This window comes from Mus caroli, unplaced genomic scaffold (genome assembly GCF_978045245.1).
Source record: "Mus caroli unplaced genomic scaffold, Mus_caroli_1 scaffold_4, whole genome shotgun sequence".
NCBI classification, from domain to species: Eukaryota; Metazoa; Chordata; class Mammalia; order Rodentia; family Muridae; genus Mus; species Mus caroli.
In genome coordinates, this window is record NW_028227259.1 from 778,895 (window position 1) to 806,876 (window position 27,982).

General features: G+C 43.8%; 1 protein-coding gene across 2 annotated transcripts; it reads left to right on the forward strand.

Annotated features, from left to right (window-relative positions):
- Window positions 1–7,731: 7,731 nt before the first annotated feature.
- On the forward strand, window positions 7,732–27,979 carry LOC110294832 (protein lifeguard 1). 2 transcript variants are annotated; one of them, XM_021163323.2, is made up of 11 exons: window positions 7,732–7,798; window positions 7,931–8,057; window positions 10,269–10,543; window positions 12,781–12,859; window positions 13,807–13,860; window positions 15,881–15,971; window positions 19,012–19,049; window positions 19,131–19,218; window positions 22,700–22,789; window positions 24,426–24,473; window positions 27,459–27,979. In XM_021163323.2, coding segments are annotated over exons 2-11 (909 nt in total). In that variant the 5' UTR covers window positions 7,732–7,798; window positions 7,931–8,055; the 3' UTR covers window positions 27,603–27,979. The 2 variants fall into 2 exon arrangements, with proteins under 2 accessions (XP_021018982.1, XP_021018983.1); XM_021163324.1 differs by lacking the exon at window positions 27,459–27,979 and adding an exon at window positions 25,066–25,325.
- The last annotated feature ends 3 nt before the right edge of the window (window positions 27,980–27,982 follow it).

Genomic DNA, 27,982 nt, shown 5'->3' on the forward strand with positions numbered 1-27,982 from the left:
GGAAACCCCGCCTACTGGCCGGAAGTGGCCCTGCCAGATTTACCATTGCCTATCACTCTTCTGAGTTTACAACTGGCGAGGGAAAATGTAAAATTTCCTGTTAAAAGTGAATTTCAAATGACTATTGAGAGTGGCCCATGTAATAGTAGTTATCTGATACTCACACTTATCCTGTGTTTTCATTTGATAAATGTAGCCTTATTGATCAGGACCCTTTTAAAACTCTTAATTAATTAATTTGACTTTGGAGGCTAGGGAGGTGACCTGATGGGTAAAGTTCTTCTGGCACAAGCTTATAGCCTAAGTTTGACCCCCAGTACTCACGTAAAAAGCTAGGTGTGTTAGGGCTGGAAAGACAGCTAAGACTAGATCCAGTATTATTAGCACCTACACTGTGAAACTTAATTTAACATTCTTGCTAAACATACTACTTAACATTAGAATAAAGTGCTCTCGAGCCCCCCCCCCAAAAAAAGAATTGAGGGTCTAAAAAATTCACATAATAAGAACATTCAGACAGAAAACAGCAGAAACACCAGTATGGACTGGATGAGATTAATTTATTGGTCAATGATTTACTTTACTTGGGCCAATGTAACAGTGCTGTGCACTGAATACTGAACGTGAGGGGTTTATGAGTTAGTTGGGTTAGAAATGAGCAATGTGCAGAAGAATTCCTATCAATTATTTCTCATGAGTTATACTATAATTAAAACATTACAATTTTGTATTACACAGTTGGATTCAGAGCTGGGATATTTGTATCTTTGTATGGCTTCACATCATTTATTTGCATCAAGAACAAGCAACACATTATACCTTCCTAAAGTTTAAAATAAAGTATATTAGCATAAAGGCCCCCAAAGAAGATTCCTGGAGACTGCATTGAACACTGCTTTAACTAGGGGTGATTGCTGGAAGAATTTATCGTTCTCTGTGAACTTTGGTTCGAGGAACTGGACACATTTCAACCTGGATTTAAATCACTGCAAAGCTAGTAGTTCTCTGGGAGGACCATTAGCAAAAGCAGATATAATATAATTTCACCTGGAAAGGAGATGTCTATTATTTGAGAGAATTAAGCCTGAACATTGGCTATGATTGTTGGAAGTCTAAAGCTCCCAGGGAAACTGGCCCAAGGAATGAAGGAATTCCTAAGTAGTGGTTACAGGTGAATAAATTTTTTCTTTAATTGAACAACTGTATGCTCAGTGGAGTTTTATCTATATGTGGCATGTGTATACATGATCATATGTGCCTGTATATGTGTCTGAGCACACATGCGCGCGTGTGTGTGTGCAGATAAGCACATGTGTGGAGGCTAGAGGTTGGACATTAGGGGTCTCCCTCAATCACTTTCTACCTTTTTTTTTTAACAGTTTTTTCCGGAACTTGCAGCTTACCAATTAACCTAGACTGGCTTAACCAGCAAGCCCCAGAAACCCCCCTGTCCAAGTTCCCCAGATCCTAACATCCATGTGTAACCTTTTACATAGATGCTGGGAACTCAGGCCCCCAAGCACATTACAGACTCAACCATCTCCCTGGCCACGTTTTAGCTTCTTTGAAACAGGATCTTACTCCATCCCATGCTGCTCTGACACACACTACGTAGTCCAGACTGCAAGCCAGCAGTGAATCCATCCTCAGCCTCCTAATTGTGGAGACTGCAGGTGGGAGCCACCTCATCTAACACAACTGTGTCATTTAAAAAGTGAAGGTATGACTTGTGTTTTCTCAGAAACAAGTGATAAGATGTGGATATCTACATGATCTGGAGACACAGGGTTGATGCTGAGCATCCAGTACAGAATTTTAGAAAGTCCTTGGAGGGGCTGGTGAGATGGCTCAGTGGTTAAGAGCACTGACTGCTCTTCTGGAGGTCATGAGTTCAAATCCCAGCAACCACATGGTGGCTCACAACCATCTGTAATGAGAAACAAACAAACAAACAATGGGCCTTGCTCCTAAGCCGGAGCAAGCAAGGGCTGCAGCAAGAGGGAGAAGGGGAGGGGGAGAATAAGTTGTTTTATCAACTATAAGAGAGAGGGGGGAGAGGGAAGGGGAGGAGGAGGGGAGAGGGGGAGAGGGAGAGGGAGAGGGAGAGCCAGTCCCTGGAATAAATGTGCACAGTGGTTCTAACAGCAGATAAAAGAATGATGTCCCCGGGTAGTGGTGGCACACGCCTTTAATCCCAGCACTTGGGAGGCAGAGGCAGGTGGATTTCTGAGTTCAAGTCCAGCCTGGCCTACAGAGTGAGTTCTAGGATGGCCAGGGCTACACAGTGAAACACTGTCTCGAAAAAACAAACAAAATAACCAACCAAACAAACAAAAAAAAAAAACCAACAGAATGAAGCTCTGTAGAGGACCCAGACTCTGTGACCTGCCAGTAGATTTAGATTGCCCAGTGTCTCAGCTGGAGGTTGGGTTTTTATTTCTATGGTTTATATCCCGTTACTCACACCTGACTTCATAGACAGTATGTCTTTCTTTTTCCCTTTAATTTATTCTTCTCTCATACAGTATATCTGAACCTCAGCCTCCCTCCTTCACTCCTTCCAGTTCCCTGTCCCCAACCTCTGCCCCAGATCCATTGCTCTTCCGGTTCCCTAAAGAAAAGAGCAGACCTCCCCTTGATACCAATTGAACCTGGAATAACAAGTTACAATGGGACAAGCACAGACCCTCCGATCAAGGCAGAGGATTGTGGAAATGTCCTGGGGAAGCTGGAGGTGGAGAGCAGGCGTGGGTCTCTGGCAGTATAGGGGAGTGAGGCTGAGAAGATAGAACTGGAAGGCAATAAACCCTAAATAAGACACCCTCGGATCCACAGTAAGTTGGGCATATTGGTGCAGGTTTGTAATAACAATGCAAAGGTGGGTGGTGATGAGTGGATCACCGGGGCTCACTGACCATCCAGCCTAGCCCATCAGCCTAAACCAGATTCCGGAGAAAGACCCTGCCTTACAAAATAAGGGGATAGCTCCCGAGGAATTAAAACAGGTTGGCTTCTCATTTCCAAATGTGCATGTATGTAGGTGAGTGTACGATGATGAACATAGGCACACACATGCATGCTTATGCATGTGTACCCACAACACAAATGTGCATCACACACGTAGAAACATGCACACGCGTACCTTCACATGAGCACATGTACATCAAAGAAAGAAAGGTGAAAGTATCAAATGGAGAACACATTTTTCACCCTCAAACCCTCTGCCATTAGGGTGTAAGGTGCATTGTGGACATTTTATTCAGGAGTTGGCAGTTGTACCTCCTTTCTGAGCCCAGTTCCTCTACAGTGAGGATGCTGTTATCCAGCTCGATACTTGCTCGATCGTTGCTGTGCTTGGCACACAGGGCTCTAACTCAACCACGAGCTTCCCCATGCAGCAGCACCTCTCCTGCAGAGACCTGAGAGCAGTGGTTCTCAACCTGTAGGTATCTGCCCCTTCAAAGGTTGAGTGACCCTTTCGCAGGGGTCATCTAAGACTTCCAGAAAACACAGCTATTTACATGATAATTCATAACAGTAGCAAAATTACAGCAATGGAGTAGCAACAAAAATAATTTTATGGTTGGGGGTCACCATGACATGAGGAACTGCATTAAAGGGTCGCAGCATTAGGAAGATTGAGAACCACTGCCTAAGAGTATAGCAACATTTGCCTCTAGGACTGATAGGAATTACTAGGCAAAGATGTCAGGGATCAAATCAAAAGGTGAGGGAGGACAGCTCGTGAAGGCTCTTATCTAGTCCCCTCCTCCTCTGAGGGATGCTTCAGGAAGACAATGAGGCTGGGGGAAGGGGTGGGGGTAGGGCAGTCATGGCTCCACAAGGAGTCAAGAAGAGATATCTCAGACACATGTCTTAATTTGTGCTGCTGTAACAAATTACTAGAGATGGGGTATTTATTAGAAAGACATTTTTCCCACAGTTCTGATTGCTGAATCCCACTCACTAGGATTTCACCCTCCTTGACTAATTTCTTCTAAGTCTTACTTTTTTTCTTTAAATATATTTTAATTAGAATATAATTACATCACATCTCCCTTATGCTTCTTCCTTCCAACACCTCCCATATACCTCCTTCCTCCCTCTCAGATTAATGGCCTCTTTTTGATTATTATTGTGTGTGTGTGTGTGTGTGTGTATATATATATATATATATATATATATATCAACACCATTATGCATACATATATTTACAAACATATAAATTCAATTTACTGAGTCTGTTTCTGTTGTCTATATGATTTCAGGGCTGACTAGTTTGTATTTAATATATAATTTGGGGGCTCATCCCTGTAAATATTTGTCTAGGGGTCGAACCCATGAGATTCCCCCCCCCCTTTTCCATATTAGCATGGCTATTGATATTGTCATTGTTTAGGCCTAGTTTGTACAGACATTTCTAGGAAACACAGTCACAGTCATACATTAAACTTTCCGCCCTTCTGGCTCCTACAATTTTTCTGCCTCCTCTTCCATGATTTTTCCTGAGCCTTTTGTGCAGTTTTGGGTTGTAGATGCATTCTGTGGGGACTGACCTCCCTACAGTCGTGGATTTCTGCAATATGTCTAGCCGTGGTTTCCTGTAATACTCTCCATTTTCTGTAAAGGGGAGCTTTCTTGAATGGGAGAAGATGGCTACACTTGTGTGTGTAAGCATGTTTTAGAATTTAGTTAGGAGTCTTGCTGGACTAGAAAAGAGGCAGTAGTAGGATCTCTTTTAAGATCTCACTGCCCCTGGGTGGTTGACTAGGTTTCTAATACTAAGCCTAATTTCCCTCCTGTGGAGTGTCAAGTCCAATCACACTACCCAAATGTGAGGGCTGCTCTTGCACCTTAGCATGCTGGTCATTGTTCTGGTTCTTAGGCATCACAACTGTATAGGATTATTGATCACATCCTGCCCTTGCAGAATACTTTCTACTATACCAGCAATTAAGTTTAAGCAGGATCTGATCCTGTGCATCTTTGTCCTACCTGTTAAATGGGTGGTATCTGCAGTGAGTCCTACTTGGTTTAGTCACCTGTCAAATGGAAAGGTGACAGAGGCTATAAATCATAGAGTAGATGTTCTAAATGAGTTAGTTCATAAAAGAATGCAAATGACTGCTACATCTGAAAAATACTTGCACAGTGTAGGATATGAGGCTGATGAGAAGAGAGGATTTCTTTTGACCAAACTGTGGTTAATTCATTAGTTACAATCCTGACATGTAAACAAAGAAATCTTATTAACTGTGTCTTTTCCATATCTCTTTTGCTTCCTCACTCTCTGTACACAGTAAACAGACACTGAGTTTAATGACTGGGTTAGTGAAAAGCTCCATAGAGGACAAGTCCCCCACCCCCACCCCTGCAGCCCACAGATCCCAGAGAAGAAGAAGGGTTCAAGGTACCTGCTCACTACCTGGTCATGGGTCTTCCCTTACCAATCAGTCTGCTTTAGGTGTTTCATGACTTCCAACTGGTGGTGAACCTCAAGTATGACAGTCCACTCTATGTAATTGACTTAATGCTTAGGACCCAATGCAACCTCCTACCATAGGGGAGGAGACCTCAAAGTCATCATGGTCGACCAGAAAGACTGGTTTATACTTTATGAGAAATGAGTCTTACTCATCTGAAATAATGGCACAGGACATCTGGTTGGTGTCCTCCAGAGTTTGATGACCATTCTTCTTGCTGAGAAGAAAGCAATGGCATGATTGGAAGGACCCCTTCGTCATAGGAAGAGCTTCTTGCTCCGTGACATGGAGTTGGTTTGAAGACCTGAGTCTTCTTGAGACCCAACAGAGAGTGCACCTGCTAGCATGAAGGTTGTGTTGTCCATCAAATGGGACCTCATAAAATTGCAATATCCCGAGCTTTTGTCCCCGCCGGCAAGAACACGCTCAGGACAACCGGAATCTTCTGCAGCAAAAGCTTTATTGCTTACTTCTTCAGGAGCAAGAGGAGAAGAGGGGCGAATGGCAAAACCCCGTCCCTTTTATGGAGGATTGTCCTCCGCCTCGGACGTGTTGCTCCCTGATTGGCTGCAGCCCATCGACCGAGTTGTCGTCACGGGGAAGGCAGAGCACATGGAGTGGAAAGCTACCCCGGCACATGCGCAGATTATTTGTTTACTACTTAGAACACAGGATGTTGGCGCCATCTTGTAATGGCGAATGTGAGGGCGGCTCCTCACATTGCAAAGCTTCTGTAAGGCAAAAGACACTGTCAATAAGACAAAAAGGCCACCAACAGATTGGGAAGGAATCTTTACCAATTCTAAATCAGATAGGGGACTAATATCCAATATATATGAAGAATTCAAGAAGATGGACTCTAGAAAATCAAATAACCCCATTAAAAAATGGGGTACAGAGCTAAACAATTCTCAACTGAGGAATACTGAATGGCTGAGAAGCACCTGAAAAATGTTCAACAACCTTAATCATCAGGGAAATGCAAATCAAAACAACCCTGAGATTCTACCTCACACCAGTCAGAATGGCTAAGATAAAAAATTCAGGTGACAGCAGATGCTGGCTAGAATGTGGAGAAAGAGGAACACTCCTCCATTGTTGGTGGGATTGCAAGCTGATACACTCTGGAAATCAGTCTGACAGTTCCTCAGAAAACTGGACATAGTACTACCGGAGGATCCAGCAATACCTCTCCTGGGCATATACCCAGAAGTAGTTCCAACTAGTAAGAAGGACACATGCTCCACTATGTTCATAGCAGCCTTATTTATAATAGCCAGACGCTGGAAAGAATCCAGATGTCCCTCAACAGAGGAATGAATACAGAAAATGTGGTACATTTACACAATGGAGTACTACTCAGCAATTAAAAACAATGAATTCATGAAATTCTTAGGCAAATGGATGTATCTGGAAGATATCATCCTGAGTGAGGTAACCCAATCACAAAATAACACACATGATATGCACTCACTGATAATTGGATATTAGCCCAGAAACTTAGAATACCCAAGATACAATTTGCAAAACACATGAAACTCAAGAAGAAGGAAGTCCAACGTGTGGATACTTCATTCCTTCTCAGAATGGGGAACAAAATACCCATGGAAGGAGTTACAGAGACAAATTTCAGTGCTGAGACAGAAGGAAGGACCAACCAGAGACTGCCTCACCCGGGGATCCATCCCATATACAACCACCAAACCCAGACACTATTGCATATGCCAGAAAGATTTTGCTGACAGGATCCTGATATAGCTGTCTCTTGTGAGGTTATGCAGTGCCTGGCAAACACAGAAGTGGATGCTCACATTCACCTATTGGATGGAACACAGGGCCCCTAATGAAGGAACTAGAGAAAGTACCCAAGGAACTGAAGGGGTCTGCAACCCTATAGGTGGAACAACAATATGAACTAACCAGTAACCCCAGAGCTGTGTCTCTAGCTGATTATGTAGCAGAGGATGGCCTAGTTGGCCATCAATGAGAGGAGAGGCCCATGGTCTTGTGAAGATCGTATGCCCCAGTACAGGGAAATGCCAGGGCCAAGAAGTAGGAGTGGGTGGGTTGGGGTTCAGGGCGGGGGGGGGGTTATAGGGGGCTTTGGGGATAGCATTTGAAATGTAAATGAAGATAAAGAAAAAGAAAAAAGAAAAGAACCCCTCTCTCTTCCTGAGAAGTGGGATCCACTCACCATGTGCTCCAACTGCCACTCTCTTAACTGTCATTCAGAACCTGGCTTCTCAGCTCTGCTGCCTGCCTGGCTGTTTGGATGGCTGCTGGCTCAGCAAGAGTCTGGAGAGCTTGAGGGGCAGGTGAGAACCCATTTGTGTCTCAGGAACAAACCAATTATAGTTCTTCAAGGAACACTCCTTGGCTTTTGGGTTTTGGTCGCTTTTGTCATCGGTGGTTTGAAAAATGTCTCTGTTTTTGCTTCCGACTTCTAGGACCCTGTAGATACCAACTTGGTTACTTGAGCATCTTTCAGTGACCTTCAACTTTGCGTGAAGATTCCTTTCATAGACGAGCTCCAGACATTGTTGCAGAGGGAAATATTTCTTTTGTTATCAAAATGTAAATATAATATTATTGAAATTATTATTTGGGATACATGGCAACTAAAATTTCATTCAAGTTAAGTGCATTCCCAACTGAGCTGAATCAGAATAATGATCAATCACATTTGTAGTATTTCTGTCCAGTCAGAGTGAGGGTGAATATTAATGTGATCTTCCTAAATATTATCCTTAAATTTTATTTTCAAAATTCAAAACTATAGCATAGTAAAGTTCACATTGGTGTATGTGTGTGTGTGTATGTATGTGTATGGTGTTTTTGTGTCTGTACCAAAATTAATTTATCTACTTTCCTGCTGATGGGTAATGGGCTGTCATAAACTTTTGGCAGTTATAAATAACAATATCAATGTATTTTATTATACTATATATGTTATATTAATATCAGAGTACACCAGAATTTTTTACATATGCCTTTGACTTCATGTGTTTATGGAATAAATTACCCCAATCATAGCTGTGAGGTCTAAAGTGCTACACACTTGAGATTATGGTAGATATCATTAAATTATCTCTCCACAATATAAAAAAACTTTATATTGAAGTGAGCTGGTATCCCTCAAGTGTGACAATCCACTGTATATAACTGACTTAATGCTTAGAACCCATGACTGTTTTGAGATAACAAAAATAGTTTAATTTTGCTTAAAATCAAGAGAAAATTATGAACATAATAATGGATAACATATAATGAATCCATCCTGTCTCATGTCAATATTTCCACCAATAACAAGAAAAGATTATTTTAAATATATTTAAATTTTTAATTATTTAAATATATTTACTGTTTTGTGGAAGAAGGGGTCCAGTAGAAGAGACATGGGTTCATGAGAGTGATAATACGCCTCCAGATTATCTATTTCTTCATAGTCTAAACCACCATAAGGATCATCTTTTTATCGTTGGATGCCTTTCCTTACTGCCTTTATTTACAGGCCTTTGGTTGTTTGGTGAGGCATTATCGTCAAGGCTTTCTGGCTATTTATATTTTTATGAATGGATTGTTTGTGTCTACTTCTTATCTTTGTTGAGTTGTCAACATTTCCCTTTCTGCATTATAATAAGCATTGCATATCTTATCATTTTCTCATATCAGATTTGTTGAAATTTTTTATAATTTAAAGTGTTCAATGTCTGAAATGTTCTGTAACTGCAATCTGTCAAATACTTCTCTATCTCTTTTTTAACGGTATCATTTTAAAAAGTGTATCCATATATTCCTTGTATTTTCTAGTAGAGTGTATATGCTTAATATTAGACTTGAAAATATTTCAGTTCACCTGTGTATTAGTTACATATCTATTTTTGTGACTAAAGACCATGACCAAGGCAACTTATAAAAGAAAGCGTTCAGTTGCCATTATAGTTCAGAAGGTTGGAGTCCACAGTGGCAAAGCAAAGGCATGGTTTCAGAAGGCTGGAGCTAAGAGCTTACATCTGGATCCTGGGCCTGACTTGTGTGCTTCCTCTGGGCCTGGTCCAGGGTGACTGCTACTGGGGAAACCTTGCCCCCACCTCATGATCTGACCAAGCCCTGTAACACTTCCAGCCTTGCCTTCACTTTCCCTGAGAATGTTTGGAAACCTCTTCTACTTCCAGTGTTTTTCTCTAGGTATCATGGAGGGCAACTCCCATATTCCCATGTTCCTGACTCGCTTATATTGGCTTTAATATCCTTACTCATCTGATATATTGTCTTCCCCCAGTGTAAGTCAATGGGAGAGAGAAGTGTGGAAGAATCCCCACAGGCTTTGTAACTCTCCGATGAATGGATTGAAAAATTCATTCCATAACAGGAGGGAAATTATTTTACTCTACAATAGTGGTTTTCAACCTTTCTAAGGCTGCAGCTGTTGAATATATCTCTTTGTGTCTTTTTGTCTTTTTGGTTAACCCTTCAACCATGAGATTATTTTTATTCCCACTTCATGACTGTAATTTTTCTACTTTAATGAATCATAATGTAAAGATGTTTGGAGATAGAGGTTTGTCAAAGGGGTTGTGACCCACATGTCAGAGATGGAACCACTGCTCTACACAGCTTGTCTTAGAGGCGTTTGCTTACTCATTTAACAAGTATTTATTATGCATTGATGTGATGCAGATCCACAGTCATCAAAAATAGGAAACAATCACTTGAAAGTTATAAGGATGGTAAGGTAGTGGGGATGTGGCTATCAGGACATGAATGACAGGTTTTCTATTCCAGGAAAATAGACTTGGAGGTCAGTGAGCCAGTCAACTTTAGCTCTGGAGATCATCAACATCTGGTTCATACAGCAGCCATTAAAGGTAACACTGGCAGACTGGATCAGCCCTTCACAGCTTCATCTGGAGACAGGGCACAAGGAGCCATACAATACTCACATCCAAGGAATAGAGATGGAGCAAATACCTATGCAGTACAAGTTTCTGAGGATGTTACTCCCTCAAATGAGAATGTAAATCAATCCATTCCCTTTGAAAACACGTCTATTCGTAATGGTAAGAGTATATAATATTTGGGCTTGGAAAAGAGCAATGGTTTCTGTAAAAATTTCCATGGTGTGTACTGACAGAAGGAATGAATTCTTTTTCATTTGGCTTTCTTGCTCTTTCTTTATCATGAGATGTGTCAAAGGCTGCCATAATAGACCACCATGATGTTGTACATGAGGTTCAGGAATCCATAATAAATATATGCCAACATCTGGATTTTTTAGGAAGTATGCATTAACTGTTGATTATGAAATGTTCTCACATACAACATGGTCACACAATATTGGCCTAGGTTTTTAAACATAATAATTAAATGTCCTAGATATTTATTCTGGAATAGACAGGAATATACTGACTCATCAGGGAATGGCAGAAATCTTAAAAATTGTGACATAAATAAATGAGAACTTTTGCTCTCATGAAATGTAATACTTAGGGGCAGTAGCTAAGGGCAATGCTGTGGATCCTTGAACCGTTTGGGAAAGGATTTGAGATGTCCCCTTGAGGGCTAAGAGTTCCTAGCTTGCCCATTCTGCATACTGAGGAAGCTTCTCTAATGATGGCTGAGCAAGGCACTGATCTATGAGTATAGTAGAATGTCATTAGGAGGCATTTTATTGGTACATTTTTTTTTTTTTGCACCAGTAGTATTTGGTTTTAACCTGGGTCCTTGCGCTATCTAGTCTCTGGCTCCAAGGCATACAAGTCATCTTGGGTATGGGCTCCACCTTGTAGAGTGGGCGGACCTAAAGTCAGGTCAGGTGTTGGTTGGTTGCTCCACCATGCTTTGTGCCACCATAGCACTAGGAAATCTCATTTGGTAGTATGTAGAGCATCTTCCTGTACCAAAGATGCAAGCAAGTCGGGATAAAGATTCTATGTAGCTCAACTTCTCCATGCTCACTGAGCCATCTGGGTGCTGTCTTCAGCAAAGAGACTTGTCAGTTTGTGGAGATCAACCTACAGTTTTAGCATCAGCCTGAGTTGTTTAGCATGAGTCTCCCATGAGACCCCCTTTGACCAGCAACTCAATTAGCTGTAATCCAATCCCAGTAACCCCCAGTGGCCACACCTATCAGGATCCCAGAAGATTTCCTACCAGGCAACACACAGTCATAACTCTCTCCTAAGAAAAAGAGAGGGCAACAGAAACCCAGAAATCAAAAAAACCCACTCACCAAAGACAAGACCAGATATCAGTACCTAAAATTACAATCTTCCTAAACCTGGCCAGATGCTTAGGTGCCATCGTAAAAACACAATAACACAAGGACAACATGTCTCCACTAGAGCCCAATAATCCATCCCACAATCCTTCCCCCATCTTTCTCTCCCCTTCTCCTTTGAGCAGATGGGGGCCCCTGGGTATTCACCAACCCTGGCACTTCAAGTCTCTGCGAGGCTAGGCACTTCCTCTGCCCCACCCCACCCTTCATGTCCAGACATGGCAGCTCAGCTAGAAGAACATATCCCACATACCAGGCAACAACAGCTTTTTAGGACAGCCTCCTCTCTAGTTGTTTGGGACCCACATTAAGACCAAGCTGCACATCTTTTATATTTGAGCAGGAAGGCCTAGGTCCAGCTCATGTATGTTCTTTGGTTGGTAGTTCAGTCTCTGGGAGCCACAAGGGTCCAGGTTAGTTGACCCTTTGGTCTCATTGTGAAGTTCCTTCTCCTTCAGACCCTCCATCCTTCCTCCTAATCTTCCTTCTTCCCCAAGCTCTATCCACTGTTTGGTTGTGGGCATCTGTACCTGTCTGAGTCCGTTGTTGGGCAGAGCCATGTTAGACTCTTGTCTGCATACATAATGAAATATCATTACTAGTGTCAGGGATTGGTGCTTGCCCATGGGATGGGTCTCAAATTGGGCCAGTTATTGGTTGGTCATTCCCTCAGTTTCTGCTCCATCTCTGGTGCCTGCATTTCTTGTAGACAGAATAAATTTGGGGTTGAAAGACTTGTGGGTGGGGCGGCATCCCTATTGTTCCACTGGGTTTCCTGCACAGCTATGGGAGGCAGCTTCTCCAGGCTCCATATCTCCAATGCTTCTCACAGAGTTTTTAAACAGCACATGTTAAAAAATTCTCTAGAGTGGGTTCACTTTTGTTGTTCCATTTGCTGAGTAAAACAGCAGCCTTCTCTCCTGGCCTAGAATGACAATGGGGGATTCCTTCCACTGGAAACAGCATTTGTTTTTACCTTTGGATATTGGGTCACACAGTTACATCTTGTCTCCACAGATTTCATTATGAAAGTGTTTGTCATTCTGTCCATTCAGCTGTTCATCACTGCAATGATTATCAGCATCTTTGTTTTCTGGTGAGTCATCTTCCTTACTGTCTAGAATTAATTAGAAGCTTTGTTGCTTTTGGGAACGCTCAAGGAATCAGCTTGCTTTAACTTGGAGCATTTCCAACCATAAGGTTTCTGTTCTTCATTGTTAGTAAGCAGTAGTCTTCCCATGTGCAGGGTCTTCCGAAGCACCTTATAGCTACCGTGGCAAGAGGTTCATAGAATTTACCTTCCTAAGTCAAGATTGTTTTTCTTCCTCTTACTTTTGGGCACCATTTTCGTTTTAATTTTCTTTGAGCTATAACTCAAATATAACTTGGATAAACAGGTGAGATTATGGAGACGTTGAAGGCTGGAACCCTGTTAAATTCTCTAATTCTTTGAGAGACTTTAATCAGTCACTACGCTCATCCCATTGAAATGCTATTAGATTGATCCCTTTTAGCTTATGCATTTATCAGCCTCAATGTTTTATTTATTTTGTTTGGTTAGGTTTGGTGTTTTTGATTGATTGTTTATTTTGGTTTTTGAGCGAGATCTCACCATGTAGCTCTGGTTATCCTGGCTGTCTCTGTCTGTGCCTCACTATGTAGATGAGGCTGGCCTTAAGCTTAGAGACATCCACCCACCTCTACCTCTGCGGGGATTAAAGGAATGTGCCACCACATCTGGATCTCAGTATTTTTAAAAACTAAGGTCTTCACCAGGTGCCACCTTTTAAATTTGATGTATAATTTAAAAACTGGCGTTTACAATGTATCTCTTTCCTTTGTGCTGGGGATTTAAACCCAGGCCTCATTCACACACAGAGAGCAAATGCTCTCATGGGGAACTGCATAGCAGCCTATTTTTCCATTAAAAAGGCTGTTTCTATACTTCTTCTCCATTTTCCTTAATTGATCATTCAGTTTGCCCATGCTGCCTCCCGTTAGCAAAGTTTACTATCTTATGTAAAACTTTCTTTTTAACACTAGCGAACCTGTAAAAAAGTGGATCATCGCCAGGCCCTGGTTCCTGTATGCACTCCTGTAAGTATCATTAATGATTCTATTAACTATTGACCAGGATTTCATCACTATTGAAAATATGGTAAATTGTAACATTCTTTCTGGGTATGGTGACATATGTCTGTAAGCCCAGTTCTTAGGAGATATAGACTGGGTACTCAGGAATTCAAGGCCAGCTTTGACTGCATAAGACCCCAAAATAACACAAACTAACTAACTAAGACAACAACAACAAAACAAAACATCAAAACATACAAAACCACCCATAGTTAAGCATAATACCCTTATATTTTATTTCTTTTTTAAAGATTTGTTTTGTTTTATGTGTTACGAGTGTATCTGTGCAGCACATATAAACTGTGCTCACACAGGCTGAAGAGAGACGTCAGATCTCTCTAGAACCAGGGTAACCCAGCAGAAGCCAACCCAGGTCCTCTGGGAGAGCAGCCAGCGATCTTAACCTTCCAGCCATCTCCCAGCCTCCTTCTCTGTTTTCTTTATGTGTGTCTGTATGTGCCGACTTGTCTGTGTTACATACACGGCATCCACAGAGGGTGGCAGAGAATTTTGCATCTCCTAGAACTAGAGTCACAGGTGTTTGCAAGTTGTCATGTGGGTGCTGGGAACTAAACCCAGGTCTTCTGCAAGACTGGCCAGTGCACTACATCTCTGATCTATCTCTTCAGTCACTGTGCAAAATTCTTTAAACGACACAATTAAAGATGGGAAGCAAGTTAATTGGAGGCAGAAGTCAGGGCCAGCTGTGTGGAGGGGTGTTACCACAGGAGAGTCATACCAGGTGGATCTTTGTTGATATGTTATTGGAAAGATGGTCCTGAATGTTAATTGAGGTGGTTACATGTATCTACACATAGACTTACGTCACATCCCCATTTTAAATCATAACAACAACATCAACACAGGTTCAAATTATACCAGTGTCTTATTACTGGTTTTGAAATTGTGCTGTAAATATATAAATCAAAATCATTGATAAAAATTTCTTTTTTTAAATATTTTTTATTACATATTTTTCTCAATTACATTTCCAATGCTATCCCAAAAGTCCCCCATACCGCCCCTCACTTCCCTACCCACCCATTCCCATTCTTTTGGCCCTGGCATTCCCCTATATTGGGGCATATAAAGTTTGCAAGTCCAATGGGCCTCTCTTTCCAGTGATGGCCGACTAGGCCATCTTTCGATACATATGCAGCTAGAGACAAGAGCTCCGGGGTACTGGTTAGTTCATCATGTTGTTCCAACAATAGGGTTGCAGATCCCTTTAGCTCCTTGGGTACTTTCTCTAGCTTCTCCATTGGGAGCCCTGTGATACATCCAATAGCTGACTGTGAGCATCCACTCCTGTGTTTGCTAGGCCCCGGCATAGTCTCACAAGAGACAGCTATATTTGGATCCTTTCAGCAAAATCTTGCTAGTGTATGCAATGGTGTCAGCATTTGGAAGCTGATTATGGGATAGATCCCTGGATATGGCAGTCTCTAGATGGTCCATCCTTTCATCACAGCTCGAAACTTTGTCTCTGTAACACCTTCCATGGGTGTTTTGTTCCCACTTCTAAGAAGGGGCATATTGTCCACACTTTGGTCTTCATTCTTCTTGAGTTTCATGCGTTTAGCAAATTATATCTTATATCTTGGGTATCCTAAGTTTTGGGCTAATATCCACTTATCAGTGAATACATATTGTGTGGGTTCCTTTGTGATTGTGTTACCTCACTCAAGATAAAAATTTCATATAGCTTTTATTGAACTTCTTTGTCCTTTTTACAATTTCCCATAAATCTATATTTTTAACAAAAAATTTAAAAAAGAATCTATGTACCTGTGGATGGGAATGTTAAAAAGCTCATTTGAAGGCCTAAAAGAGAGGTAAGTCAGAGATAGCGTTTGGTTTGCTCTACACATCAGATATGGGCCTGTGATATATGCTTGCTTGTGTGTCCCTGGGCCTGTCTGTCCATACACATGACTTGCCCATTTGAGTACCGAAGCAGTAACTGGTGGTTTCCCACCCACAGCCCAGCAGTTATGATTCTGATCCTTATACTCGCTTGCTGCAGGGATATCCGGCGCCAAGTGCCCGCAAACTACATTCTCCTGGCATTCTTTGTAAGTAACTCTCCTTGGCAGGTGCTTTAGCTTTCCTCTGACACTTTAGTTGTCTTACTTCATTGCTAACATGGACACAGAGACAGCAACTCACAAGGACACAAAGAGAGACCTCATCCTCACCCCCTGCGGACTTGGGTTCCCCTCAGGCCCCTCTTTGCTATGGCAAACTCATCTCTCTTGAAGTCATACAGGAACCCACCCGCAAGTCAGAGCTTCGTCTGCAGTTAGCCTGGGGGCTTTCAGTCCTCTGTCAAGAAAAACAAACACACTTTTCTCATTAAAGACTGCCTTCCACTTCCAACTCACAAACCTATGAAAAAAAAATTGAATTGTCTTCATTTCTGTAAGATGTGTTTTACTGCAAGTCCCTCCTGGAAGTAGAAGTCATTGTGAGCCTGTGTCTCCCCCCAGTTCTACAGCGTTCTTCTTGGTACAGGGGTCTTCCCCACGGACAGAGCTTAACTACCCATATGTCCTCACAACCTGGTTCCAACATCATGGCTCATCTGTCCACACTTCTCTATCATCAAAGCTGTGCTAGTCATACAGAATTGTGTGACTACCTTTCTAGCAGCCAACTCTTTTGTTCCCTGTTCACAGAAACCCCAGAAACAAATATCCCTAAACTTGAATACACTCAGGATCTTTGAGACGTCATGCTCATGAACCCGGGCTCAATACCCCACAAAGCTGGGAGCTTATCACGAGAGACTTAGCAGCTCCTAAGAGTCACCCTCCAACTCTCAGAGAGAACTCCTTAACTCCCAAAGGTTTGGTGTGTCCTCAGCCGGCTGGTAGCCATTGCCTAGGGTGTGCTGATGCTCCCAGGACAGCCTAGCACTGGCACTGTGTGGCTAAGGATGGTGTCTACCTTTGAGTTTGTGTTTCCTTCATGTAATGCTGACCATCCTTTCCTGCGATGACTGACTCACTAGAGCTGGTTTCAAATCATACTGGAGGTAGCTCACACTGGTACCTGCAATACGGGAAGATAAAGATATTGACAGGGAAATCAAATGGAAGGAGAAATAAAGCAGAGGCAAACAGTCATTGGATCAGTGTGCAAAATTCTGAGCCCCGTGCAGTGGAATTCTGCATCTGCTAGTGCTCAAAGCAAGTAGATCCCCAGGGCCAGTAGTGTGAGTCTCTGCAAGGGTATCAAGCAGTGTTTATTGTTATTTACCTGCTAAAAGAAATAGACTGGGGCATATGGCTGTCTGACATCTATAGTGGTATTTCCTCCCAAGCGTCAAGGAACCTTTCTTGGTTGTAGTGGGTCCCCGGCTGGTTGCCCAGGCAAGCTAGAGAGATGTCACAGTTTCTGTGCTGGGCTGTGGACTGTGTGGTAATTTCACAATGCCCTTGCCCCCAGAACCATCTTCTTAAGATATTTTCTTAATCCTTTCCTGGCTCAATTTCTTCCTATTTCTCCAGCTCCAGGAGACATCTTGGAAGCAGAGGTGGTAGGGAGGAGGCAGAGAGAGAGAACTATTCTCTCACTTGGTAGCCCTGACTGATCTAGATTGGCTGTGTAGACCAAGGCTGCCTCAGACTCCCAGAGATCTGCCTGCCACTGCCTCCTGAGGACTGGGATTAAAGGTGTGCACCACCACCACCTGACTGTGCTTGAATGTTCTCTCTCTCTCTCTCTCTCTCTCTCTCTCTCTCTCTCTCTCTCTCTCTTTAAAATCTGTATTCCTCTCCTTCATATCACTCACTCTTGCCACAAACAGCTTTTGTCCCCTAGAATCTGTGGCTCCCGACGTCCCTGTTCTGAGCATGCTTGGTTTCTACAGTGATTCCCTGCCAGGAGCCGTTCTTCTTCCTCTCTCTTCCCAGGCCTGCCTGTCTTCTGTCTCTGTGTCTGTCTCCCTACTTCTCTGTCTGTCTCCTTGTCTCTCTGTGCCTGTCTGTCTGTCTCCGATGATGCTGAAGAAGTAAGTAGAAGGCACCAGGGAAAAGTGAAAAGCAGGAGGAAGGTTGGTACCCAGCACATTATTGAAGTACTGTTTGCACAAAGACTCAATCTTGTCCGCTGGTGGATATAAGGACTGTTTTCTTAGGTACATCAACAAACATCCTGAGGCAACAAAGTCCCAGTCCAGAAAAGTGACCAAGGACATTTTGAGCCCAGTTCTTTTCCAGCCTATGATAGATTGAGAGAGTCCAAAGCCACTCTGTTGTCAGCACTTTGGTTAGGCTATGCCGTCCTTTTTGATCTCTGATGAGACTAGACTTCTCTGGTCCTTCCCAAGGACCACCAAACTCCCCGATGTGCTGTGGGCCGACAAACCTCTTCAGTCCCACCCATGGCTGCTTGCTGGTTGTGGTTCTGAGCCCGGCTGTGAGTCTGACAGTTACTTAGTCTGACCCCCAGGCTCCCTTGCCTGATGGATCTTGGTTCCCACCCCTCTCCCACATTACCCACAGCATGGTTCCATGTGGGTAGACAGAATCCTTCAGGGCACTGTCCTGTGCTCAGAACTGCCCTGCAGTCCTTGTCCTGGCACTGAGGTCTCAGTTCTCATCCCAGGTCTGAGACCTGAAGAAACAGTTTATGTTTAGCAGGGACCACGGATAGTGACATTATCCAAAACCACGGGAAAAACATTCATGGAAACAGCCTGTGCTGTCCCGACGAAGTGTGCAGAAGTGTGTGGACGGTCCCATTCGGCTAGTGAGGATGTGCTCCACAAATGGACCCTCTACCTCAGCTTCTTCACCTACAACCAGTACAGAGTTTATGCACCACATGCATGAAAGTTGCTGCGGGGTTCTCAGAAGCACTTTCTTTTCTTTTATTCTGTCAGTTCTAGGGAGGTTGTGACAGTTATGTGACAGTGAATGGTTAGTGGACCAGTTGTCTCCCATGAGCACCCTGTAGCTGTGCTCCCAGGGTTGTTTTCACACCCCTGCTTGCTCCCTAGATATTGCCCAAATGCACACATGACTGGCACCCTCTCCTGAAGCCTAGGACTCGGCCTCATGCTTTGCTTGGAGAAACAGGCTGCTGACTGACTGTGGATTTTGTTTTTAGACCATTCTGGAAGGCCTGCTGCTAGGAAGCATGTCAGTGTAAGTCTTTGATATGTAGTTTTGGTTTCTCTTGCTTTTCTGTGAATGTGTCTGAAGAGTAACCACAGTTTCTGGTTCCAGCTTCTACAGAGCAGATGAGATACTATGGGCCGCAGGAGCCACCACTGTGGTGACACTAGTGCTCACTTTGTTTGCGCTACAAACAAAAGTACGTATCATTGAAACAAATCTCTATGGTGCGGGAGTTGCTGGCCACGTCCTGTGTCCCTCCTGACTCACTCAGGGAAGAGAGACCCTCATTCCATGCGTTCTGCCTAACCACATTCCCTACCAAAATCCACTCCCAACTTCTTGTTACACAGACCTGTTTACCACAGCCAAAGTTTGAGGTTTCCTGTGTCCTTATCCCTTGGTCACAGCTGCTCACCTAGCTCCTTTCAGCCTACTTCCGGAAGGGGTTCCTTTACAAACCAACCACCCTCCTGAAGCTTAGCTATTGAGTGTGCCCTGTGTTCCCTGTTGGGGCCCTGGTTCAAACTGGCAGCTTATCTTCACAGTCATCAGGGCTCAGGAGCACCATCAACACCCCCCCCCCCAGTGTAACTCACAACAGTTATTTTATGTTGGTGGAGTTGACCCAGGGCCTTGTGAATCCCAACCAGTGACTCCACAAAACCACTCCCCAACCAATGCCCTTTGTTTTTAAACCATGATGTCGGAGTCTTACCAGCCTTAGGACACTGCTGGGGATTTAGCGGGCTCTTTCCAGTGGCTCTTTCATTTATGGTCACCTTGCTTAAGGAAGTGATGGGCTCGCCTTAGTCAGTTTAATAACTAAAGAGGAGCATTTGCTCAATTGTTTGGCACACCTCATACTGACAACTTTATACACAAGCAGAATTTTAGCCTTTGTTAGTGGAAAAGGTTAAAAAAAAAAAAAAAAGAAGAAGGTCCAGAGAGGTAGAGGGATCTGTTAAAACATTCAGTCAAGTTCTATCAAAAGTAGTGGTTCAGGGACTGGGAAGGTAGATGCCCAGTCAGAAAGTGATCTCCAGCATCCATGTAAAGTCCGTGGTGTGGTGGCATGAGTTTGTAATCGCCGCTCTGAGAAGGTAGAGACTGGATCCCTGGTGTCTCTGGCCAGTTACCTCAGCCTATTTTCTGAGCTCTGGGCTCTAGTGGAGACCTTTTTCAAACATAAGGAATAACACCTAAAGTGGACCCGTGTCCTCCACACATACGTGCACATGTCCCCCTGCTGTGTCCCCCAAAGTAGAGCTTTGCTATAATTCAGAATCAGATTGGTGTTTGTCATCTCAAGCAAGATGCTTGTAGAAGCCAACCTGTGTGTGAACAGACATGCATCCCTTCAGTGAGTGAGGTGGGCTAGCGGTAGAGGCAAAGATTCACGGCCACTCAACACCTCTAAATGTCAGACGATTTCCCTAAAGCACCGCAGGTATTTACATCACTCACAGGGAAGGAAGGGCCTGAGTTTAGAGAATGAAGCATTCCTCTGAAAAGTGCCTTAAAGAAGATTTCAGATGTGTTTGCATTAAAGACTCTGAGAGGCAGCTGAACTTATAGTCAACTAAACCTTTTGGTTGTCTGACAAAGTTAAATGGTGGGCATTTACACGATTCTTTCTCTCTACAAGGCTTCCAAGGAATCCAGAGAAAATGTAGCTCACACACTGGTCCTGAGTTTTCTTTTTTTTTTTTAATTTATTTTTTATTAGGTATTTTCCTCGTTTACATTTTCAATGCTATCCCAAAAGTCCCCCATACCCACCCCCCAATCCCCTACCCACCCACTCCCCCTTTTTGGCCCTGGGGTTCCCCTGTACTGGGGCATATAAAGTTTGCAAGTCCAATGGGCCTCTCTTTGCAGTGATGGCCGACTAGGCCATCTTTTGATACATTTGCAGCTAGAGACAAGAGCTCCGGGGTACTGGTTAGTTCATATTGTTGTTCCACCTATAGGGTTGCAGTTCCCTTTAGCTCCTAGGGTAATTTCTCTAGCTCCTCCATTGGGGGCCGTGTGGTCCATCCAATATCTGACTGTGAGCATCCACTTCTGTGTTTGCTAGGCCCCGGCATAGCCTCACAAGAGACAGCTATATCTGGGTCCTTTCAGCAAAATCTTGCTAGTGTATGCAATGGTGTCAGCATTTGGAAGCTGATTATGGGATGGATCCCTGCATATAGCAATCACTAGATGGTCCATCCTTTCGTCACAGCTCCAAATTTCTTATGGACCCTAAACTGTCCCTTGGAGGGAGAGAATTAAACAGAGTACCCACTTGGTTTAAATATAATCCGACCCTATCTTCAAATCGCTCCTTTGGGCTGAGTGACCATGTCTTGTAGATTCAGGATGCTTGGCCTCTTGGGTTCTGCTTGCCTTTTACTCTCGCAGGCTGGAAGGAGTGTGTGGCTTGGGCCTGGCAGCAGAGATGCCGCTAGCCACTCAGTTCTGTCTTCTGTGCTCTCTGAGTGTGCGCTGTTGGTCTCTGAGCGCCCAGCCCAGCCGTGACACAGATTCAGAGTTTGCCCAGAGCTGACAGAGATCCCTCCGGGTCCTAACGGGGCTGAAGAGGCCCACCCAGAGAACCAATCCTGTGTGTGCCCGAGACAAAAAGAATGTGCAAGAAAATATCCTCTGTGCTTTCAGTATTTGGATTTTTTTTTCAACCTCTTTAAGAAAAACAGAATAAAACAAAAAAGTCCCAAAAGACAAACCCAAGATTAACATTAATATACACAAAAATTAAAAAATAATCATTAACAGTAATTTTGAAAATCTACTGTGTATTTAATGAAAATATGTATAGACAAATTTGAAAAAGAGACCCAGTTAATGTAATGAAATAACTTATTTTATTTTCCTAATGTGTTCTGTACATGTGTTCTTTAAATATGAACAGTTAAGATCATATTTTACACACAAATTTATGTACTATACAATTTATGTTCTTACCAGAGGAAACCAGTCTTCTTCCCTCTCCCTCCCTCCCTCCCTCCCTCCCTCCCTCCCTCCCCTTTCCCTCCCTTCCTTCCTTCTCTTTCCAGCAGAGATTTGAGTAGTCTAGACTGGCCTTGGACATGTCACATAGTAAAGCATGACCCTAAACTTCTGATTTTCCTGCCTCCCACTCCTTCCAGTTCTGGGAGTGCAAATGTGTGCCACCACATCTGACTTTAAGGGAGAAACTCTTATAAATTCAAAAATAGAATAAATACATGGGATCTCAGGCACCTTTCACTCGGTTTAAAAACTTGTCAGCCCCTGGCTTTCATTATTCTGTCTTTTTTTTTTTTTTTCCAAGATAGGGTTTCTCTGTGTAGCCCTGGCTGTCCTGGAACTCACTTTGTAGACCAGGCTGGCCTCGAACTCAGAAATCCACCTGCCTCTGCCTCCTGAGTGTTGGGATTAAAGGCATGCGGCACCACGCCTGGCTCATTATTTTATCTTAACTTCCACCATTTCGTCCTCCTTCCTGAAGCAAATCCAATGGACTGTGACAGTTGTATCCTTTCTGTGGTAATTTTTAGTGCTTGGGGCTAAGGCATTTCCATCCTAAGAAATGGCCAGGATAAATTGTTCCAGGGGTAGAAAGAACATCTCTAAACATTTGAGATCCTGCCTAGATGATAATGGAGTCTCATGTGCTGTTTGTGTCTCCCCAGTGGGATTTTACCCTGCTAAGTGGAGTGATGTTTGTTTTCACCAGTGTGCTACTGATCTACGGGATTATTGCACTTGTGATTCGATCATACGTAAGTGACTACCATTTTGAAACCTTCATGAAGTACTCAAAATGAGGGACGTGCTGCCTTGTCAGCACAGGTCCCTTGAGAAGCAGAGATGGTGTTGGGGCTAAGCATGTAAGGATTTTATTATTATTTTTATCATTACCTGTGGTGATGGGAATTGAATTGAAGGCCTTGAGCCATCAGGCAAGCACTCTTATCTCTGAGCTACGTGCCCAGCTTTTAGAAAGATATCTTTGAGATCAGAGACAAGTGGCAGCGGTGTGTACAGTCTAGCCGCTGAGCAGGGACAGGGCACACCTGTCACCCTCGTCTGCTGTGTCTGAACACAGTGTACTTACATACAGAAAATTAATAAAACAAAAAGATATTTCTTATTTATTTGATAGATGATCAAATATGCTTAGAGGAGTTTAATTCATCCAGGGTCCCCAAGGAGTGAAGGGTAGAGGTGGCAGGGAGATCAGGTTTGTGTGACTCTTAGGCAGGGTCTACATCTCCATTGCTTGTGCACAGTCTGTCTCTGTAGTAGAAGTGGATATACATACATACATACACACATACACACATACACACATACCTGAATGATATGCCATATGGTGTCTATGAATGCGGACTATGAAAACTCTGACTGGGACCTGGAACTATTTGACTAAAGTTCTAAAGCCAACTTATTCAAATGCTGAACCAAAGCATTTATTTGGCAGCAAGTGGTGTTCTCACACCATCTTTAGACTTGCGACCTGGAGTTCTGTCTGGGCTCATTTGGTTGGATGAATAATCATGTTCGTTATAGCCAGGGAGGTGGTATCTACATTTTTCGGAAAAACTCTAAGACATCACAAAAATGTGCCTGGTGTTTTTCACTTTTGTTGCTTTTCTTACTTATTTGCTTTTTGAGACAGTCATACTATGTAACCCTGGATGACATGTAACTCACTGTCTAGACCAGGCTGGTCTCGAACTCACAGAAATCACCTTTCTTCGGCCTCCCTAGTGCCAGGATTATAGGCATTTGCTAGCCCACTTGGCACAAGGATGTATATTAACTCTCCACAGTCACTCAGTGAGTTCTATAGGTCTTTGCACTATCTCTATTTGAGAAGACTATGTCTCCTGTAATACAGACAGATCCCATTTCCACTCTCAGTTTCCTCTCACAAGCATCTCCAAGCTACAGTTTTACACATGCATCGGCAGAAGGTCGCTGTCCCATCAGCTGGACCACTGCTTGCAGAATGTTTTCTGTGATCTTTCTTTCCCCCTCCCTGACGAGGGAGCGTGTGATCCTTGTGTTTCTAGAAACCTCTTGCCAAGGGAGGGCAGGTTCTCTACAAGAGTTAAGGGATAGGAAGCAGGCTTATGTATTGCATTGTCCTTGCCCTGCCCCCAAGGAACTGGAAGCACCCACTTGGTAATTGTGAAGATCAGCACATACTTTTTGAGTGCTTACCAAAATTAGGCGGTGGATTGGGGCAGCCAGGGGGTGGGGGTGGGGTGGGGTGGGGTGATTAGATTCAGGAAGAGCCAGTTCCTACAAGCTTCCTGTCTTTGTAATGGGTCCTTATCAGAGACTGGGGACTCAGTAAGCACTGCCACCATTCCATGTTGTGTGAAGCTATAACCCTTTCTTTCTGTGCAGTGGTTGCATCTGGTGTACTCAGCGCTTGGAACATTGCTCTTCTCCATAGTAAGTCCTGGTTTACCTCTGTGCTAAAGACCATGGTGTATATATACTCACAGGGCCTGTGCTGCTGAGTGGAGTGAGACATTCTCTAGAAACACTCCAACAACTCACCAGCCGTGTGTCCTTTCTAATCTATGAAAACATCACATTCTGGGGCTGGGGCTGCCTCTTAGGGAGACTGCTTTCCTGGCCCCACACAAACACAAAGGGTAATGACAGTAACAGGGAAAGATCACCTTCAGAGATGGGATCATGTAGAAGCCTCAAAGATCATCAGCACAAGGTGTGGCTTCATAAGCATCTACCTTCTCACTTCTCATACTCTGGAGAGGGCGGGCAAAGGCCCCTGCAGATGCCTCTGGGAACCCCTTTCTTTCCCGTTAGTCCCATTGAGATAGGTCTCTCCCTGAACCTGGACCTGGGCTTAGGCCCGTCAGCCCTAGTGACCCCCTTCTCTCCACCCTTGTCTCGAGTGTGGCCATGTTTGGCTTTTGTTTGTCTGTTTGGTTGGTTAGCTGGTTGGTTTTTGGTTTTGGTTTGTTTGTTTTTGTTTCTTTACCTGGGTTCTGAAGCTCTTATGTCTTGGCTTTGGCAGCAGGTCCTTGTACCCACTGAAGCGTCTCAGGCGTTGAAGGAAAACAAAGTAAAGGCAAAGTCTTACTGTGTAGTACTGGCTAGCCTGAAACTTGCTGTGCAGACCAGTTTAGTCCCAAACTCAGAAATCTGAGCTTCTGCCTGAGTGCCCAGATTAAGGGCCTGTGCCACATGCTGGGCCAAGAAAAGTATTTTTTTTTCATCATAAAAATTTCTGAACATACAAATTGCAAGGCTAATGAGTCCCATGTCCCACTTGATGTCACCAAATAACCCACATTAGCTTTCTGTCCATCACTTTATGTGTCATTGTTTTTAACAGTCATGAAAAGTCTAGGCATGAGATTAAATGTATGTGTTGGACTTTCTCACCTCTCCTGTTATCTGATTTGTGTCCATTTCTCTTTTCTTCTGTGAACTCAGCCTGTATCAGTCTGTTTTAGGCACAGTTCATTTCCCACAAAAGTAGGTTGATTCAGGAAGAATAAAAACTCTTGTAGAGTCAGACAGGCTACCCAATACCAAAGAATGGAGGAAGACGTGTGTGTGTGTGTGTAAACATCAGTGGGTTGGAATCCAGGCTGGAGTTCAGCTGTCTTAGATGGTACCCAGAGCCTTTGTTCCCTTGGATGGGACAAGATATAATTGGATCCCTGCTCATCTCATCCTCCTCACTCCCAATCACCTAATCACACTGTGAAATGACTGAGACTTTGTCTCTCTTATGACGAGCACTGAGATTAACTCTGGGATATTTGAAGGAGGAGAAAGGTCCTTGCTCCTCTGTCAGGGCTCCAGAGGGAGAGAAGGATGCTCAAGTCTTTTGTGTGACCAAACACTCTCGTGTGCTTGGGGCGAGATGCTGGAGTTAGCATTGGGGGCAGGACGCAGCAAACCCAGCTCATGATGGATTCCCTTCCCTGTCACTCACAGCCACCTGTCCTTCTTTCCTCCAAGGTTAGATTCAGTCCTGTCCATCCCATGTTCCAAGAGATACGACCTGCTGTGACTCTGCATGAAGCCCCACACTAACTTCCACCCTGAACCTCCCTTCTGTTCTGACTCTTACTCTTGGAAGCTTGTCTGGGAGTCTGCAGCCAGGAACAGTGGGCGTCTGAGTCTCTTGGGACAGGTTTCACAAAACGAATGCCATTTTAAAATGAGTTATTTTTTTTTAACTATGTAAAACTTCAATATTTATATGTCGTGCCAGTCTTGGTGTGTCCGGCTGGACTCTTCCTGAAACTGGTCTCTGAGTCTAGTGTGCACCCAAGAGGCTCACAGGCCATTGCTCCTTTCTTCCTCCATGTTCCTCCTGCAGCCCAAGATCGCCATCTTGTACCAGGCTTGAGGGTGAGAGACGGTCCTGATGATGTAGGACTCTGTAGTTTTAACTATTGCAGCTGAGGCGAGGTACGGCCTGGGGAAGAGGCATCTTTTCCACTCTCTGTCTCAGGCACACAGAGGTCAAGGTTCACTACCAACCAAGCACCTAAGACACAGCCCATGTTCTGAGGCTAGGAAGCATCTTTGTTTGTCCAAGCTAAGGCATGGGGAAGTCACAGATGCAGGGTACTTTGCAGTGATGTGTCCCTCTTTCCCAGCTAGTCTACTGTCGCGTCCGCTCTCAACCAGCAAGAATGACACGGCCACCAGTCCTTCTAACAGCAGTTTATTCAGCAAACTTCAGTCTTCATCTTTCTTCTTTCTCTTCATCTATATCTCCCTCGAACCCTGGGCCTCTCACTCTTATATACTCTCAGTTCCCATCCACTCACAGCAGGCCACGTCACCTCACCAGGCACGCAGCTTCAGCTAATCAGGGCAGCAGGGGCATATCTCCCCCAAAATGGATTCGCCAGTATCCTGGTACACCTGCACAGCTCTCACGATGGTTGTGGCTTATATTCAGGTTAGGAAGTCAGGTGTAAGTCATTAGACTTAGCTGCAGTCCCTGGCGCCTTCTTGGGACTGCCGCCACACCCGCTCCTCACAGTCCACATTATTGACAAAAGGCACAAAGGCCTTAGAAAGGCACATAGGACTTGGAAAGCAAAGGTTGGTTCTCTGGGCTTCAGGAGGATGAGAGCAAACTAAGATGACCTCATCAAGGACTGAAGTTCTAATAGCGTACTCAGCTGCAACTGACCCCCTGAGTCTTTTCACTTCTCCCTATCTACATCCCCCCTTGTCCCCCTCCCTTACCCCTGTTTTGAGGCCCAGTTTCATCTCCCCCAGGTTAGCCAAGAGCTTATGTAGTTGATGATGACCCTCTGACCTTCCTGTCAGAGTGCTAGGATTGGGAGCATATATTACCACACCATCTGTGTGGTCCTAGGCTGAAACCCAATGCTTCTTGTGCTATATAGAGATGATTTCTTCTTTCTCTTTAAGTACCTGGTGATGGACGTGCAAATGATGGTGGGGGGGCACTACCATTATGAGATAAACCCTGAAGAGTACATTTTTGCTGCTCTGAACATCTACGTGGACATCATCAGCCTTTTCATTTTCATTTTGGACCTGATTGGACGATAGCTGATGGCCAAAGCCAGCTAAGGCCCAGAAGAGACACACCTGTGGTGTGTCGACAGGCTCAGGCGTGTAGCAGTGACCACTTACAGACCCTTTCAAGAGTCACTTATTTATCCATCAATTTAACTGTATGTCAAAAGAAGCTAAGAATTCAGTAGATGGTAGCTTGTAGCTGTTATAATTTTGTTTCCCTTGACATATGGCAAAACTTTCTTATTCATATTGCAATATATCTGATTACTATAAATTCAGAAAAAGAGTACCCTAATCATACACTGACATGGATTTAGAAGGTCCTCAATGCTTTGTTGAAGTTTTCCAGGTACAATTTAAAGCTGTGAGCACCAGCTCTACATAAATAAAGCTGATTGTAGAAAAACCCC

What these genes read in the sequence shown, in the direction of transcription:
- LOC110294832 (XM_021163323.2), top strand. An exon ending in ATCAGCATCTTTGTTTTCTG is followed by an intron (nt 12,860 to 13,806) that starts GTGAGTCATCTT and finishes TTTTAACACTAG; the next exon opens with CGAACCTGTAAAAAAGTGGA. An exon ending in TGTTTGCGCTACAAACAAAA is followed by an intron (nt 19,219 to 22,699) that starts GTACGTATCATT and finishes GTGTCTCCCCAG; the next exon opens with TGGGATTTTACCCTGCTAAG.